Genomic DNA, 15911 nt, shown 5'->3' with positions numbered 1-15911 from the left:
TTCCTGAACCTGGTGGTGTGGGACCTGAGGCTCCTGTACCTCCTTCCTGATGGTTGAGGGGGTAATAACTGTTCCTGAACCTGGTGGTGTGGGTCCTGAGGCTCCTGTAGCTCCTTCCTGATGGTTGAGGGGTAGTAACTGTTCCTGAACCTGGTGGTGTGGGTCCTGAGGCTCCTGTACCTCCTTCCTGATGGCAGCAGCGAGAAGAGAGCATGTCCTGGGTGATGGGGGTCCTTGATGATGGATGCTGCTTTCCTGTAACAGTGTTTCATGTCGACGTGCTCAATGGTGGAGGAGGGCTTTATCCACTACTTTTTGTTGGATTTTCCATTCAAGGGCATTGGTGTTTCCATACCAGGCTGTGATGCAGCTAATATACCCTCCACATCTATAAAAGTTTGTTAGGATTTTTCAAAGATTAATTTGCAGGAAAATAAAGAAATGCGATTGAATTAATGTAAAACTATACATAAACAAAAGCTAACAAACAACCAATGTGCAAAAGAAGACAAATTGTGCAAAAAGATAACACTGAGAACATGAGTTGTGGAGTCCTTGAAAGTGAGTCTGTAGGTTGCAGAATCAATTCGGTGTTGAGGTGAGTGAAGTTATCCATACTTGTCCAGGAGCCTGATGGTTGAAGGGTAATAACTGTTCCTGAACCCGGTGTGTGAGACCTAAGGCTCCTGTACCTCCTGCCCGATTGTAGCAGTGAGAAGACAGCATGGCCTGGATGGTGGGGGGGAGTCCTTGATGATAAATGCAGCTCTTTTGTGACACTGCTACTTGTAGATGTGCTCATTGGTGGGGAGGGCTTTGTCCATGATGGGCTGGACATATCCACCACTTCTTGTTTCTTTCCATTCTTGGGCATTGGTGTTTCTGTACCAGGCCATGATGCAACTGGTCAGGATGCCCTTCTCCCCTCATCTATAGAAGTTTGCCAAAGTTTTTGATGACTTGTAGAACCTGCACAAACCTCTGAGAAAGTTGAGGTGGTGTCATGCCTTCTTTGTGATGGCACTTACAGGCTGGTGTCAAGTTAGGTGTTCTGATATGATAACATCAATGAATTTAAAGGTACTGACTCTTTCCACCTCCGATCCCCTAATGAGGACTTGCTCATAGACCTCCAGCTTCTTCCTTCTGGGTTGCCTCCAATCTGGCGGCATGAACAGTGATTTCTCTAACGTCCAGTAACTTATCCTCCCTTCCCCTGTATCTCTTTTTCCATTCCTCATGCTGGCTCCTTTCTTAACTCTTCTCTTTCCTTACCTGCCTATCACCTCAGTCTGGGCTCATCCTCCTTTCCTTTTCCCATGATCCACTCTCCTTTCCCATCAGATTCTTCCTTCGTCAGCTATTTACCTTTTCCACTTATCACCTCACAGCTTGTCAGTTCAGCTCCCCTCCCCTTTCACCCACCTTCCCCCTCACCTGGCTTCACCTATCACCTGACAGCTTGTGCTTCTTCCCCTCCCCCAACCATCTTATTTTGGCTTCTTCCCCCTTCCTTCCCCCCTGCTGAGTTCCTCCAACATTCGTGTCTGTTACTCTGGATTTCCAGCATCTGCAGAATCTCTTGTTTATCTGGCAATAATCAGTTTTTTGCTTTTTTTGACATTGAGTGAGAGGTTGTTGTGGCACCACTGAACCAGATTTTCAATTGCCCTCTATGCTAATTCATCACCACCTTTTATTCAGCCAACGACAGGTAACAAAACAGAGGTACGGTTAATTGAACAAACAAAAGAAAACTTTTTGAACATAATGTACTGGCTGAATATATGTGTAATGTACCCCACCACTGAATACACCTACATAGAGTTCTGTCACAGGAAAGCAGCATCCATCATCAGGGTCCCCCACTACCCAGACTATGCTCTCTTCTGCTGTTGTCATCAGGAAGGAGGTACAGAAGCCTCAAGACCCACACAACTCGGTTCAGGAACTGCTATTACCCAGGCTTCTGACGCAGTGGGGATAACTTCTCCCAAAATCATTCATTCAACCTATGGAGTTACTTTCAAAGTTCAAAGTAAATTTATTAAAGTACATGTATGTCACCATATACAACCCTGAGGTTCGTTTTCTTATGGACATAATAAATGCATAATACGTTTTTTTGGGGGTTTTTTGTATTTTTTTTCACGGTAACGCGTCGAAGCTGCACCCTCTCTAACGTGCTGGTAGAGAGAGTTTTATTTGGGTTTTTAGCGCTGGAAATAGTTACATCCCGACACGCGGGACAGAAGCATGGTCGCATTGTTTATTCCAGGGACCAGCTGCTTGCGCAAATGCCGGCCAGTTTAGCGAGCAGAGCGGCGGACACCCCTGCTGAAATCTGGAGGAAAACACACAGAGGATGCAGAGGGGGGGGTCACAAAGTCGAGGAAAGAGGACTGGGTCGAGACAACAGAGACTTATGGAGAAGAGGAGTTCGGTGGGTAATAAAATGGACGAGTTCACGGCGCTGCCAGGCATCAGAAAACATTTCGGGAGTGCAGTGTGATGTGTTTCACTGGAACGGGGCTGCACGAGGACATACCCGATCAAAACTTCTCCATGGATGACTTTCAGACCGTTTGGGCTGACCGGAAGTGCGCTGAGAGCGGTAAACTTAAAGGAGTTGGGTGCTTACTGTTCTGGTTAACAACAGATGGTGCAATCCGGGTCATATTATGATCGAGGAACGTGTTTGTAGACCGGATATTGAACTTTTTACTGTTGGACTTCGGCCACATTCCACCGAGATTCAACGCTGGGCGGCACGGGAGGTCGTTCCTGCCTGTGGCCATCAAACTTGCAGCTCCTCCCGTGGAGGGTCAGACACCCTGAGCCAATAGACTGGTCCTGGACTTTTTTCCATCTGGCACAGTTTGCATTTTGTTGTTTGATTGTTTGTAGTTTTTGTATTGCTATATTTATGCTCTATTCTTGGTTGGTGTGGCTGTAACGAAACCCAATTTCCCTTGGGATCAATAAAGTATATCTATCTATCTGTAAAATAATAACCAAAACAGAATCAATGAAAGATCGCACCAACTTGGGCATTCAACCAGTGTTCAAAAGGTGACAAGCTGTGAAAACACAAAAGGAAAGAAATAATAATAATAAATAAACAATAAATATCGAGAACGTGAGATATAGAGTCCTTGAAAGTGAGTCGATAGGTTGTGGACTCTTCATCTCATGTTCTTGATATTAACTGCTTGTTTATTTATTTATTGTTTGTTTGTATTTGCACAGTTTGTTGTCTTTTGCACATTGGTTGCTTGTCCATTGGGAGAGGTGTTTCGTTGACTCTATTATGTTTCCTGGATTTACAGAGTGTGCCTGCAAGAAAATGAATCTCAGGGTAGCATATGGTGACATATATGTATTTTGATAATAAAATTGATTTTGAACTTTGACTGGATCCCTATGCCTGAAACAATTTAACACAAGGACCTGCACATAAGCTGAATTGTATTAGTGTTGATTGAATGCAAGGAAAGGTCCACCTGGATTTGCACTTAGTGACCACTTTATTCGGTACCTCCTGCACGTAATAATGTGGCTACTGAGTGTATGTTTGTGGTGTTCTGCTGCTGTAGTACATCCACTTCAAGGTTCGATGTGTTGTGTATTCAGAGATGCTCTTCTGCACACCATTGTTGTAACGTGTGGTTATTTGAGTTACTGTCACCTTCCTGTCAGTTTGAGACCTCTCTCATTAACAAGGCATTTTCACCCACAGTACTCCCACTCACTGGGTGTTTTTTTTTGTTTTTCCACACCATAGTCTAAACTCTGGAGACTGTTATGTGTGAAAATCCCAGCAGATCAACAGTTTCTGAGATACTCGAACCACCCCAATCACTCCACAGTCAAAGTCACGTAGACCACATTTCTTTCCCATTCTGATGTTTGGTCTGAACAACAACTGAACCTCTTGACCATGTCTGCATGTTTTTACGCATTGAGTTGCTGCCACATGATTGACTGATTAGATATTTGCATTATGAGCGGGTGTACCTAATAAAGTGGCCACTATGTGTAAGTTCCTTCTAGAATGTAATTTAAAAGCCACCAGCTCAGTTGAAACTTTTTTGTCTCTTGTTTATCTAAAGAGATCAGAGTCTAATTTGTGTTTCTGTTGACAGTGATTTAGAGAAGTCGGTGGATGATTTGCAACGGGATGCGGCCTTGAGTCAGCGACTGATTACGGGGCCGGAACTGGAGGAGAAGGCACTGGTCTTGCGACAGCTGAGCGAGACCCTCACCGACCTGAAGGGTGAGGGGCCAGGGCCATTAACCAACAGGAGAGGGAGGGTTGTCCATCACAGTCAGGATCTGAATGGGAGAAATAATGAAACATGGAGGCAACTCCTTCTTAGTACACAAGACAAAATCTAACATAGCTGGTAACACATTTATTTCCATGACGTATTGTCCCAGGAGAGAGTCCCGATCTCCTTTAGTGGGTTTGATTTATCCAGTCTATATGAAGATGAATATGAATATGCCCATAAATAATGCTTTACCTTTATTGTGAAGCTCCTTTATTTTATGATTAAGGTTGATGTTGTTAAGGGTTTATAATCTCCTCCTTATTACCCTTTATTTATTACCCCTCCTCCTCCCCCCACCCAGAGTCCCCTTGTTCATGGAATTCATCTACTTACAAGATCACAAGGTGTAGGGGCAGATTTGTTTATTTACTGAGATACAGTGCAGAATTGGCCTTTCAAACCACGCCCAGTACCCCCCCGATTTTAACCCTAGCCATAGATGCACCGCCCTCTGGCTAAAGAAATTCCTCCTGATCTCTGATCTAAAGGGTCGTCCTTGAATTCTAAGGCTGCACCCTCTGGTCCTGGGCCCCCCCTTTATTAGAAATATCCTCTCCACATCCACACTTACTCAGCCTTTCAATATTTGATAGTTTTCAATGAAATCCCCCCCCCCTCCAATTCTAATAAACTCCAGTGAGTACAGACTCAGAGCCATCAAATACTCCTGGTACGTTCACCCTTCAATTTCCCGGATCAATTTCGTAAACCTCCTCTGGCCCCTCTCCAAAGCCAACACATTATTAATGTTTTGGGTCAAAACCTTTAATTAGGACTGGAAAGGAAGGGGGATGAGGCTTCTCAAATTTCTGGTGATATATCCCCACCCTCTCTCATCTCTCTTTTTCTATTCCCCACTCTGGTTCCTTTTTCACCCCTTCTCTTCTTACCTACCCCTCACCTCCCTCTGGTTCCCCCCTTCCTTCCCTTTCTCCCATGGTCCACTCTCCTCTCCTATCAGATTCCTCCTTCTTCAGCCCTTTACCTATTCCTCCTATCACCTCACAGCTTCTCACTTCATTCCCTCCCCCCACCCCCGCCTCAACCCACCCATCTTTCCCCCTCACCTGGTCTTACCTATCACCAGCTTGTAAGCCTTCCCCTCCCCCCACCTTATGCTGGCTTCTTCTCCCTTCCTTTCCAGTCCTGATGAAGGGTCTCAGCCTGAAACGTCGACTGTTTATTCATTTCCATAGATGCTGTCTGACCTGCTGAGTTCATTTTGCATTTTGTGTGTGTTGCACTGGGTTTCCAGCATCTGCAGAATCTTTTTACTATTTATATTGATTTAACAATCTTGGTCAAAGAAATGGCTGTAGATCAAACCCATTAACTTTTATCTTCTATTAATTTCACTGCTTTATTAGAAATGCTCTTTGTATCCTGATGAAAGAGTTGACATTGTTCAATGCAGATTTGCTCTCTAACTTGGTAATTACATCACATCTTTCAAACCCTTAGTGATCCAAAATTAATTTTTCCAAATACTGTATAGTGAATGAAAATCAAAGCAATCTTCAAATGCAGCAAAACTGAAACAAAAAAAAAGTACTGGTAAAACTCTCAGTAGATCAGGCAGTATCTGGGGAAAGGTAGAGGCCAAAGACTCCTCAATCTAAAACGCTAGCTATTTCTCTTTCCACTGAGTTTTTCCCATATTTTCTATGTTTGCTTTATCAAAGATCTTAAAGATTAGCTGTATTTGTCACATGTACATCGAAACATACAGTGAAATGTGTCAACAGTCAACACAGTCTGAGGACGTGCTGGGGACAGCCCGCATGTCCCCACGATTCCAGCACCAACATAGCATACCCACAATTTACTAACCCTGACCTATAAGTCTTGAGAATGTGGGAGTAAACCCACGCGATCACAGAGAGAATGAACAAACTCTTTACAGACAACATCGGGAATTGAACCTCAGTTGTTGGCTCTGTAAAGCATTACACTAACCTCCAGGCTACTGTGTTGTCCTATTCTGGTCAACCTATTCATTTTTCAACAAAGGCTTTCATTGGCTTTAACCTGTTATATCCCCAATATGGCAATTATCAGTGGTTTTAACTTGACCACTGGTGCTGTAAAGTGTTGCACTAACCACCCTTCATCACCAATTAGTCAGATTGAGGTATTGAAGTCTGAGGGGAAACCTCATTAAAATGTTCAAAATATATACTTGGGTTGGCAGTGTAGATGGGCAGGTGTCGGAGATAGTGTCATAGGAAAGTACGGCACAAAAACAGGCCCTTCGGTCCATCTAGTCCATGCTGAACTATTTAAACTGTCTACTCTCATCTATCTGCGCCCAGACCATAGCCCCTCATACCCCTACCATCCATGTGCCTATCTAAGCTTCGCGTCCACCGTTTGCACTGGCAGCTCATTCCACATTCACACCACCCTCTGAGTGAAGAAGTTTCCCCTCATGTTCCCCTTGAATTTTTCACCTTTCACCCTTAACCCATGACCTCTAGTTGTAGTCCCACCTAACCTCAGTGGAAAAGCCTGTTTGCACTTGCCCTATCTATCCCCCTCATAATATCCAATCTCCTCTCAATCTTCTAAGTTCCAAGGAACAAAGTCCTAGCCTATTCAACCTTCCCATATAATTCACATCCTCCAGACCCAGCAACATCCTTGTAACTTTTCTCTGTACTCTTTCAAACTTATTTACACCTTTCCTGAAGGTAGGTGACCGAAACTCACACAATACTCCCAAGTTAGGCCTCACCAACGTCTCATACAACTTCAACATAACATCCCATCTCCTGTACTCAATACATTGATTTATGAAGGGCAATGTGCCAAAAGCTTTCTTTACAACCCTATTTGCGTGTGTTGCCACTTTTAATTAATTACGGATCTTGTATTCCCAGATGCCTTTGTTCTACCACACTCTTCAGTGTCAGACTTACCCTGGTTGGTCCTACTGAAGTGCAGCACCTTGCCCTTGTCGGCATTAAATTCCATCTGCCATTTTTCCAGTTGTTCCAGATCACATGATCAGTTTCAAAGTAAGGTGTAAACCTCCAGGACAGAGATAAGGAGAGGGAAGAAACTCTCCACTGCAAAGGGCAGTGGAGTCTCAGTTACTGAACCCTGATCATTGTTGCTGTAAATCGTTCTGCTAACTGCTACTACCGAACTGCCCGAGTTGCCGCAATATCATTATAACTTATGAAATATCGAAAGGCCGAGATAGATTGGATGTGCAGAGGATGTTTCCTTTATTGGGGGAGTCTTAGTCCAGAGGGCACAGCCTCAGGATAGAGGGGCATCCATTTAGAACAGAGATGAGGAGGAATTTCTTTCGGCAAAGTATCAGAATCAGGTTTAATATCACTGGCATATGTCGTGAAATTTGTTGTATGTGGCAGCAGTACAGTGCAATACAAAGTAATAAAAACAGTAAATTACAGTAAGAAGTATATATAAAAAAGTGAAATAAATAGTGCAAAAAGAGAGAAATGTGTAGTGAGGTAGTGTTCATTCCCCATTCAGAAATCTGATGGCAGAGGGGAAGAATCTATTCCTGAATCATTGAGTGTGGGTTTTCAGGCTCCTGTACCTCCTCCCTGATGGTAGCAATGAGAAGAGGGTATGTCCTGAGTGATGGGGTCCTTAATGATGGACTCCTGTTTGAGGCATCTCTCCTTGAAGTTGTCCTGGATGCTGGTGAGGCTAGTGCCCATCCATGATGGAGCTGACTGTGAATCTGGGTAATCCACTGCCACAGACGGCTGTGGAGACCAAGCCATTGGGCATATTTAGAACAGAAGTTGATAGGTTCTTAATTAGCCAAGGTGTCAAAGGTTATGGAGAGAAGGCAGGAAAATGGGGTAATAATTCAGCAGAGCAGACTGAATGGGTTGAATGGCCTAATTCTGCTCCTATATCTTATGGTCTAATATCGCTTGCTTCAGCAATTGAACTTGCAGTAATTGTGAAACTGGATCAGAAGCATCATTTGGTAATCCGCATGTTTTTTAATTCATTTTTTGGGGGATGCTGGCATCATAGACAAGGCTGATATTTATTGTCCCCAGGATATGTGGATCTTGTATTCCCAGATCCCTTTGTTCTACCACACTCTTCAGTGCCCTGCCGTTCCCTATGTAAGCCCTAACCTGGTTGGTCCTACTGAAGTGCAACAGCTTGCCCTTGGTTCGATGGTTCATTTCAGAGACAGGGTAAGAGTCAGCTACATTACTGAGGCTTAGAGTGAGAAATGGAAAAGATTGGGTAGACATACTAGATCCTCTCCTAAGGGACTCTAGTGAAATGGATGTGATATTTGACATGAGCGGAATTAGGCCATTCAGCCCATCATGTCTGCTCCGTAGTTCCATCATGGCTGATTTATTATTTTATGATGATTTGACAGATTTATTTTAATCTCAGATTACTAATTATGTTCTCCCCGTGACCAGGTGCTCCAGTTTCCTCCCACAGTCCAAAGACGTACCGGTTGGTAGGTTAATTAATCATTGTATATTGTCCTGTGATTAGGCTAGGGTTAGATAGGGGGATTGCTGGGCGGCACGGCTTGAAAGGCCAGAAGGGCCTACTCCGTGCTGTATCTCAATAAATAAGTACATTAATGAAAGTTTTTTAAATATCCCTAATGTATCTACCTGATCAAGCATCCTGACCAGTCCTGATGAAGAGCCTTGTTTAATCCTCTCTGTAGAAGCTGCCTGATTTGCTGAGTTCCTCAAACATTTTGTGTGTGTTAGTCTTATTATTTCCTGGTCCCTATTTTGCCCCATGATCTGGAATTTGTACCTTTAACTTTACCAGTTCTGCTCCGATGGTTGGTCACTTCTGCAGTGGCTTCATAGACCCAAACCTGTTTCAATCAGAACCCCACACCGTGAAACGACTCCCTTCCCTCGGCTGAACCGAGCACCCGTATCCCACTCCACCTTTCACCATGCACTCAGCTCTCTGGTCCAGTATCATTTGGCGACCTGGCTCTATATCTCTGCTCTTCAGCAAACACAAGAAAGGGTTTAGTTTATATTTTTTTTATTTAAAGATACAGTGTGGTAACAGGCCCTTCCGGCTCAACAAGCTCATGCCCAATTACACCCATGTGACCAATTAACATACTGACCCGTACGAGTTTGGACTTTGGGAGGAAACCGGAGCACCCAGAGGAAACCCACGTGGTCATGGAGAGAACGTACAAACTCTTTACATACAGCGGTGGGTTGCTGGTGCCATAGTACGGTTACACTAACCACTACAGTACTGTGCTGTCCCATGTATCCTCCATGTTGTAAATGACTCCTTGAAGTGATTAGTTTTCAGTGCAGATTTCTGTGCCCCTTTCCACGATTCTAGATTGTGTACTACATTGTGTAGCACTTACTGTTACATGTTAATTCATAAACTTGATGTTGGACTTCTGATAATTGTCCAGTTTATATGTATACCCTATTGCCCTTCCTTGTCTAGCCCCTCTGTGTCTGCATCTCTCTCGCTGTATCTCACCCTTTTCCTCCTTCCCCTTCCCTCACTAGCTACCCTTTGCTCTTTTTTTTACCCCGTTTTCTGTTGATGCATCCCCATTCTCTCTCTCCTTCTCTCTACACTCTGCTCTGCATTTCCACCCCATTCTCTCTCATTTCTAAGTATTTTTACCAGCTTACCTTTCTCTCATTTTCTTTCAAGCTCTCTCTCTCTTGCAATCCCCCCCTCTCTCTCTTGCGATTCCCCCCCCTTGCAATCCCCCTCTCTCTCTCTCGTGATCCCTCTCTTTCTCTCTCGCTTTCACTTGCACTCCCTCTCCATCCTGCCGTCTGGCTCCCCTCTCCGCCTCTCTCCTCCACCTTCGTCCTGATCCCCTCCACCCCAAGCCTGATGCTGGCATTAATGTGCAGGCCCTGGGAACGCGGGGTTGGGGAGGATGATCTGTGTTGGTGACTGATTTGATTTCTGTGCCCCCCCACCCCAGCCCAGTTCCCGAGTCTTCAGAGTAAGATGCGGGTGATCTTGCGTGTGGAGGTGGAGGCGGTTAAATTCCTGAAGGAGGAGCCTCACAGACTGGATGTTCTGCTGAAACGCTGCAAGACCATCACTGACGCCCTGGCCACACTTAGAAAGTAAGTGGTTCATTGCGGTTACCTGTACCAAGATAGAGTGGAGAATCTTTGTTTCCTCACCATCCATACTAATCATCCCATATAACGACTGATAAAGTCACGAGGAAATTTCTCAGCTAAGTATATCAACATTTCAATGGTGGCATGCGACGAGCTGGCATTCTGGTCATTACCTCTGGTTCAGCAGGAAACATGATTTCATATGAACTCAAATGGTCGATCAGATCAACTACCTGGGGGAAGAAACTTTTAAGATGGCGTGAAGTTTTTGTTTTAATAGCCCGAAAGCACTTTCCAGAAGGGAGCTTTTGGAAAAGGCAGTTTGCAGTGTGGGTGGTCTCTGCATCCACCCAGTAAAATACCGCGAGGTCGGTTGGTTGCTTAAGATTGTTGTAGACAGGGGTAGTAGTGGGGATATGCTCCCACTACCTATGAAATGCTCCCAGTGGCATCCGCCTCAAATAGCCTCTGACAACCAAGTCCAGCTCCTGGCCTTCACATGCGACTTAGCTGCTTAGCCCAGTGGAACCGTTTCTACTGACAGGAGAATGGGCAAAGGTGGGTTACTGCCACCTTAAATCCAGTTTCTTCAGGTAGATGGGTCTTGTCCGCCATGGCTAGCAGCTCACCTAAGAGAAGGAAAACTCTGATCTCAAATCTTCGCTGCCCACTGATGGGGAAAGGTTCGGGGGAAAATTCCGGAGCTGGAATCCCTACATTGGGTTCAACACTGAATGGCAACTCCTGTGACGTCACTGGTGGCAAACTGCATCAGTCTGTACCTTCCCTTTGGATTCATCAGCTGTGTAAAGAGGGGAAACAGCTTTTTCTCCATATCGCACTGCCCTGGCTTGCATACCACATGGACAGCTGGGACGCAGCATCCATAGTTGATGCAGGGCCTTGAGTGTCTGCTTCATTGTCCAGTTGTACAGATTACAGGATGGTCAGGAAAGTGGTAAATTGGGTTATTCTTGTTACATGTACAGTGAAAAACTTTGTTTCCAGTACTATCCATACGGATCAATTTGTCACATCAGTACAAGGGAAAGGCAATAACAGAATGCAAAATATAATGGTGCTGTTACAGAGGCAGTGCAATGCAGGCGGACAATAAGGTGCAAGACCAGAATGAGGTAGTTCGCGAGATCCGGAGTTCATCTTCCTTGTGCCAGAGGTCCATTCAAGGGCTTATAACAGAAGGACCGAAGCTATCCTCAAAGCCCATGTTTCGTGATTTCAGGCCTTTATATCTTCTGCCCAGTGGGAGGGGGGAGACGAGGGAATGTCTGATCTGGGGTGAGTGAGGTCTTTGATTATGTTCAAACAAGAGAAAATCTGCAGATGCTGGAAATCTGAGCAACACACACAGAAAATGCTGGAGGAACTCAACAGGCCAGGCAGCATCTATGGAAAAAAGTACAGTCGACGTTTCGGGCCGAAACACTTCAGCAGGACTGGAGAAGGAAAAGAGAAACACAAGGTGATAGGTGAAACTTGGAGGGGGAGGGGTGAAGTAAAGAGCTGGGAAGTTGATTGCTGAAAGAGACAGAAGACCATGGAAGAGAGAAAAAGGGGGGAGCACCAGAGGGAGGTGATGGACAAGCAAGGAGTTAAGGTGAGGGAGGGAAATGGTGAAAGGGGTCCATGACCAGAAGTTTGAGAAATTGCTATTCATGCCATCAGGTTGGAGGCTACCCAAATGGAATATAAGGTGTTGTTCCTCCAGCCTAAGTGTGGCCTTATCACAACAGTGGAGGAGGCCATGGATGGACATATTGGAATGGGAATGGGAATGGGAAGTGGAATTAAAATGAGTGACCACTGGGAGATCCCGCTTGTTCTGGCGGACGAAGGGTAGATGCTCGGTGAAGCAGTCTCCCAATCTACGTTGGATCTCACAAATATGCAAGAGGCCACACCAGGAGCACCAAACACAGTGTGTGACCCCAACAGACTCACAGGTGACATGTCACCTCCCCTGGAAGGACTGTTTAGGGTCCTGAATGGTAGTGTAGCACTTGTCTTCACCTGTGAGTCGGTTGGGGGCACTGTGTCTGGTGCTCCTGGTGTGCCCAAGTGCTACACCTGCCCCTACACCTCCTCCCTCATTACCATTGACAGGCCGATTCGCCTGGCATCTATGCTCCATCCGCCAGAACAAGCGGGATCTCCCAGTGGCCACTCATTTTAATTCCACTTCCCATTCCCATTCCGATATGTCCATTCATGGCCTCCTCCACTGTCATGATGAGGCCACACTCAGGCTGGAGGAACAACACTTCATATTCCGTTTGGGTAGCCTCCAACCTGATGGCATGAATATTGATTTCTCAGACTTCCCCCTCGCCCTTCACCATTTCCCTCTCTCACTTTAACTCCTTGTCCACCCATCGCCTCCCTCTGGTGCTCCTCCCCCCTTTTCTTTCTTCCACGGCCTTCTGTCTCTTTCACCAACAAACTTCCCAGCTCTTTACTTCATCCCTCCCTGGCGTTTCACCTATCACCTGGCGTTTCTCTCTCCCCTCCCCCCCCCCACCTTTTAAATCTACTCCAAAGCATTTTTTCTCCAGTCCTGCCGATGGATCTTGGCCCAAAACGTTGACTGTACTTTTTTCCATAGACGCTGCTTGGCCTGCTGAGTTCCTCCAGCATTTTGTGTGTGTTTCTTTGATTATGGTGGCTGCTTTACTGATACAGCGAGAAATGTAGACAGAGTCCATGAAGGGAGGCTAGTTTTCGCGATAAGTGGGTTGTATCCACAACTATTGCTTGCAGTCTCAGACAGAGCAGTTGCCATACCAAGTCGTAATGCATCCTGATAGGGTACTGTCTGTGGTGCATCTGTAAAAATTGGTGAGGGTCAACAAGAACATCTTTCCCCTAGGATAATAGCAATCCCCTAAATTTGTTCAGATTGGTGCTGTGCCACTTTGAAGTCCATGGTGTTAATGCTTTGTTCCAGAGTGGTCTTTACTAACTGCCCCTGGAATAATTGAGCCTAGAATTGTATTGAAGCTGGGCGTTATATATTTAAGATCTAAGATTAGCTTTATTTGTCACATGTACAGTATTGTTCAAAAGTCTTAGGCACCCTAGATATATATACACATACACACACACACACACACCCCCCTAGACTTTAGCACAGTACTGTACTTGTCAATGTGGAGCAGAGACGAGTTTGTAAATCTGGTGGGAGCAAAGGATATTAGGGATCGTGGGGGGTGTGGGACAGGTGGCAGAGAAGGAGTGCCAGGGACGGGGGGTGTGGGGGGGTGTTAGTGCTGACACGGGTGCAGACACACCCAGCCCTGAGACACCAGCCTAGGCCATTTGATTCCAAACAATTGGTTTATTGATCATTACAGAATGTCTCCCTGGTACTTCCTGCTTTCTCCCCTCTCCCTTCCCCTTTTCCCAACCATGATTCCCCTCTCCCTGCCCCCTTCTCACTGTCAGTCCACAATAGAGACCCGTATCAGAATCAGGTTTATCATCACTCATATGTGTCATGAAATTTGTTTTTTTTTGCGGCAGCAGTACAATGCAATACGTAAAATTACTACAGTTATGGGCAAAAGTCTTAGGCACCCTAGCTGTATATATGTGCCTAAGACATTTGCACAGTACTGTACATCAAAACATCGAAACATAAAGTGAAATGTGTTGTTCGTGACAAATCAAATTGGTGGGGGTTGTGCTGGGAGATGCTTCCGGTGCCAACGTAGCATGCCTTCAACTTACTAACATTAACCATCTGTGTTTGGAACGTGGGAGGATACCGGAGCACCTGGAGGAAACACGCGGTCACAAGCAGAATGTGCAAACTTCTTACAGGCAGCAGTGGATTTTGAACCTTAATGGGCCATCGCTGGTGCTAACTGCTACACTACCATGCCACCAGTAGTCTTTTGTTCTACTCACCTGTGGGTGAAATGGGGTTGACTAAGCCTCAGGTTTGCCATGGGAGTATCATGACTTAGAGGGAATTGTATTAGTAACCACTTGTCCTTGAATCCTTCTGCACATTACTGATCAGAGTTCAGGATGCCAGTATGACTGAATGGGGAGTCATCCGTTTGGGCAGTGATTCAGTTTCCTGCACCATGGAGTGCATTAGATGGCCAACCATTCAGAGTTGGTAGAGATGGGGATTCAAGAATCAGATTGTGAGTCAGGTCTATTATTACTGATATATCTCATCAAATCTGTTGTTTTGTGGCAGCAGTACAGTGCAAGGTGTAAAGAATTACTATAAGTTACAAAAAGAAAAATAAAAAAATAAATAATTAGCGCAAAAAGAGAGTAAAATGTGAGGTAGTATTCATGTGTTAATTGTCCATTCAGCAATCTGGTGGTTGAAGGGAAGAAGCTGTTCCTAAAATGTTGAGTGTGTGTCTTCAGGCTGCTGTACCTCCTTCGTGATGGTAGCGATGAGAAGGGGGCATGTCCTGGATGGGGAGGGTCTTTAGTGGTTGATGCCACCTTTTGAAGATGTCCTTGGTGGTGGTGAGGCTAGTGCCCATGATAGGGCAGGTGAAGTCTATAACCCTCCGCAGCTTTTTCCGATCCTGTGCAGTGTCCCCCACCCCCACATACCAGATGGTGATGCAGCCAGTTAGAATTCTCTCCACAGTACATCTGTAGAAATTTGCTCGGGTCTGGTGACATGCAAAATCTCCTCAAACTCCTCATAAAATATAGCTGCTGGCATACCTTCTTCATGATTGCATCAACATGTTCGGCCCAGGATAGATCTTCAGGGATGTTGGTGCCCAGGAACTTCACCCTTAGTACATGAAATGTTTGTCCAGGAGTCTGGTAACAGGGATAGAAGTTATTGTTGGGTCTGGCAGCTGACCGCCGATCAGCAGCTAAGCTGCACCGATATCACCAATACGAGAGCAAATCAGAGGTAGGATGTCTTGTGACTAGCTCATGTCACACCTCCTCAGAACCTTTCCAGGAACGTGACAAGTACTCAGATTGAGATTCATATATTTATCACATGTACATCGAACCATACAGTGAAATGCATCGTTTGCAGTGACGAGCAGCCCACAAGTGTCGCCACACATTTTGCTGCCAGCACAGCATGTCCACAATGTTCAGCAGAACAACGCAGAACACAACAGGTAACCAAATAACATCAGCAAAATAAACCTCTTTCCTCCTTCTCAACCACCCTTGCACAAGGACCGTCCTCCGGCCTCCAGTCCCCAGGCTTTGGCCTTCGGGATTCAAACTTTGGTATCAATTACTGGACTAGCCGATATCGGAACCCCAAACTCTAGGCTCGAACTCCAATGTCACTGACTCACCAGCCCTCTTGCCTTCTACTTACACAGACATCGGATCCACCGACTTGGAACAGCATGATATCGAAGGTGAATGGGAACACTAGACTCTCGAGATCTTCTCATCAGACTCCAACCTGACGTGCAAATATATCTCTCTTCCTTCA

General features: G+C 45.4%; 1 protein-coding gene across 10 annotated transcripts in view; it reads left to right on the top strand.

The window, feature by feature from the left end:
- Nucleotides 1-15911, top strand: part of srcin1a (SRC kinase signaling inhibitor 1a) — a 577643-nt gene that overhangs the window by 517809 nt on the left and 43923 nt on the right. For all 10 annotated transcript variants that reach the window (XM_072248748.1, XM_072248747.1, XM_072248743.1 and 7 more), the window contains 2 exons: nucleotides 4146-4276; nucleotides 10297-10444. In XM_072248748.1, coding sequence (XP_072104849.1) covers nucleotides 4146-4276; nucleotides 10297-10444 — 279 coding nt within the window. The remainder of the gene's footprint in view (nucleotides 1-4145; nucleotides 4277-10296; nucleotides 10445-15911) is intronic.

This window comes from Mobula birostris, chromosome X, assembly GCF_030028105.1.
Source record: "Mobula birostris isolate sMobBir1 chromosome X, sMobBir1.hap1, whole genome shotgun sequence".
Classification (NCBI taxonomy): domain Eukaryota; kingdom Metazoa; phylum Chordata; class Chondrichthyes; order Myliobatiformes; family Myliobatidae; genus Mobula; species Mobula birostris.
This window is presented reverse-complemented; position numbering and strand designations above follow the sequence as displayed.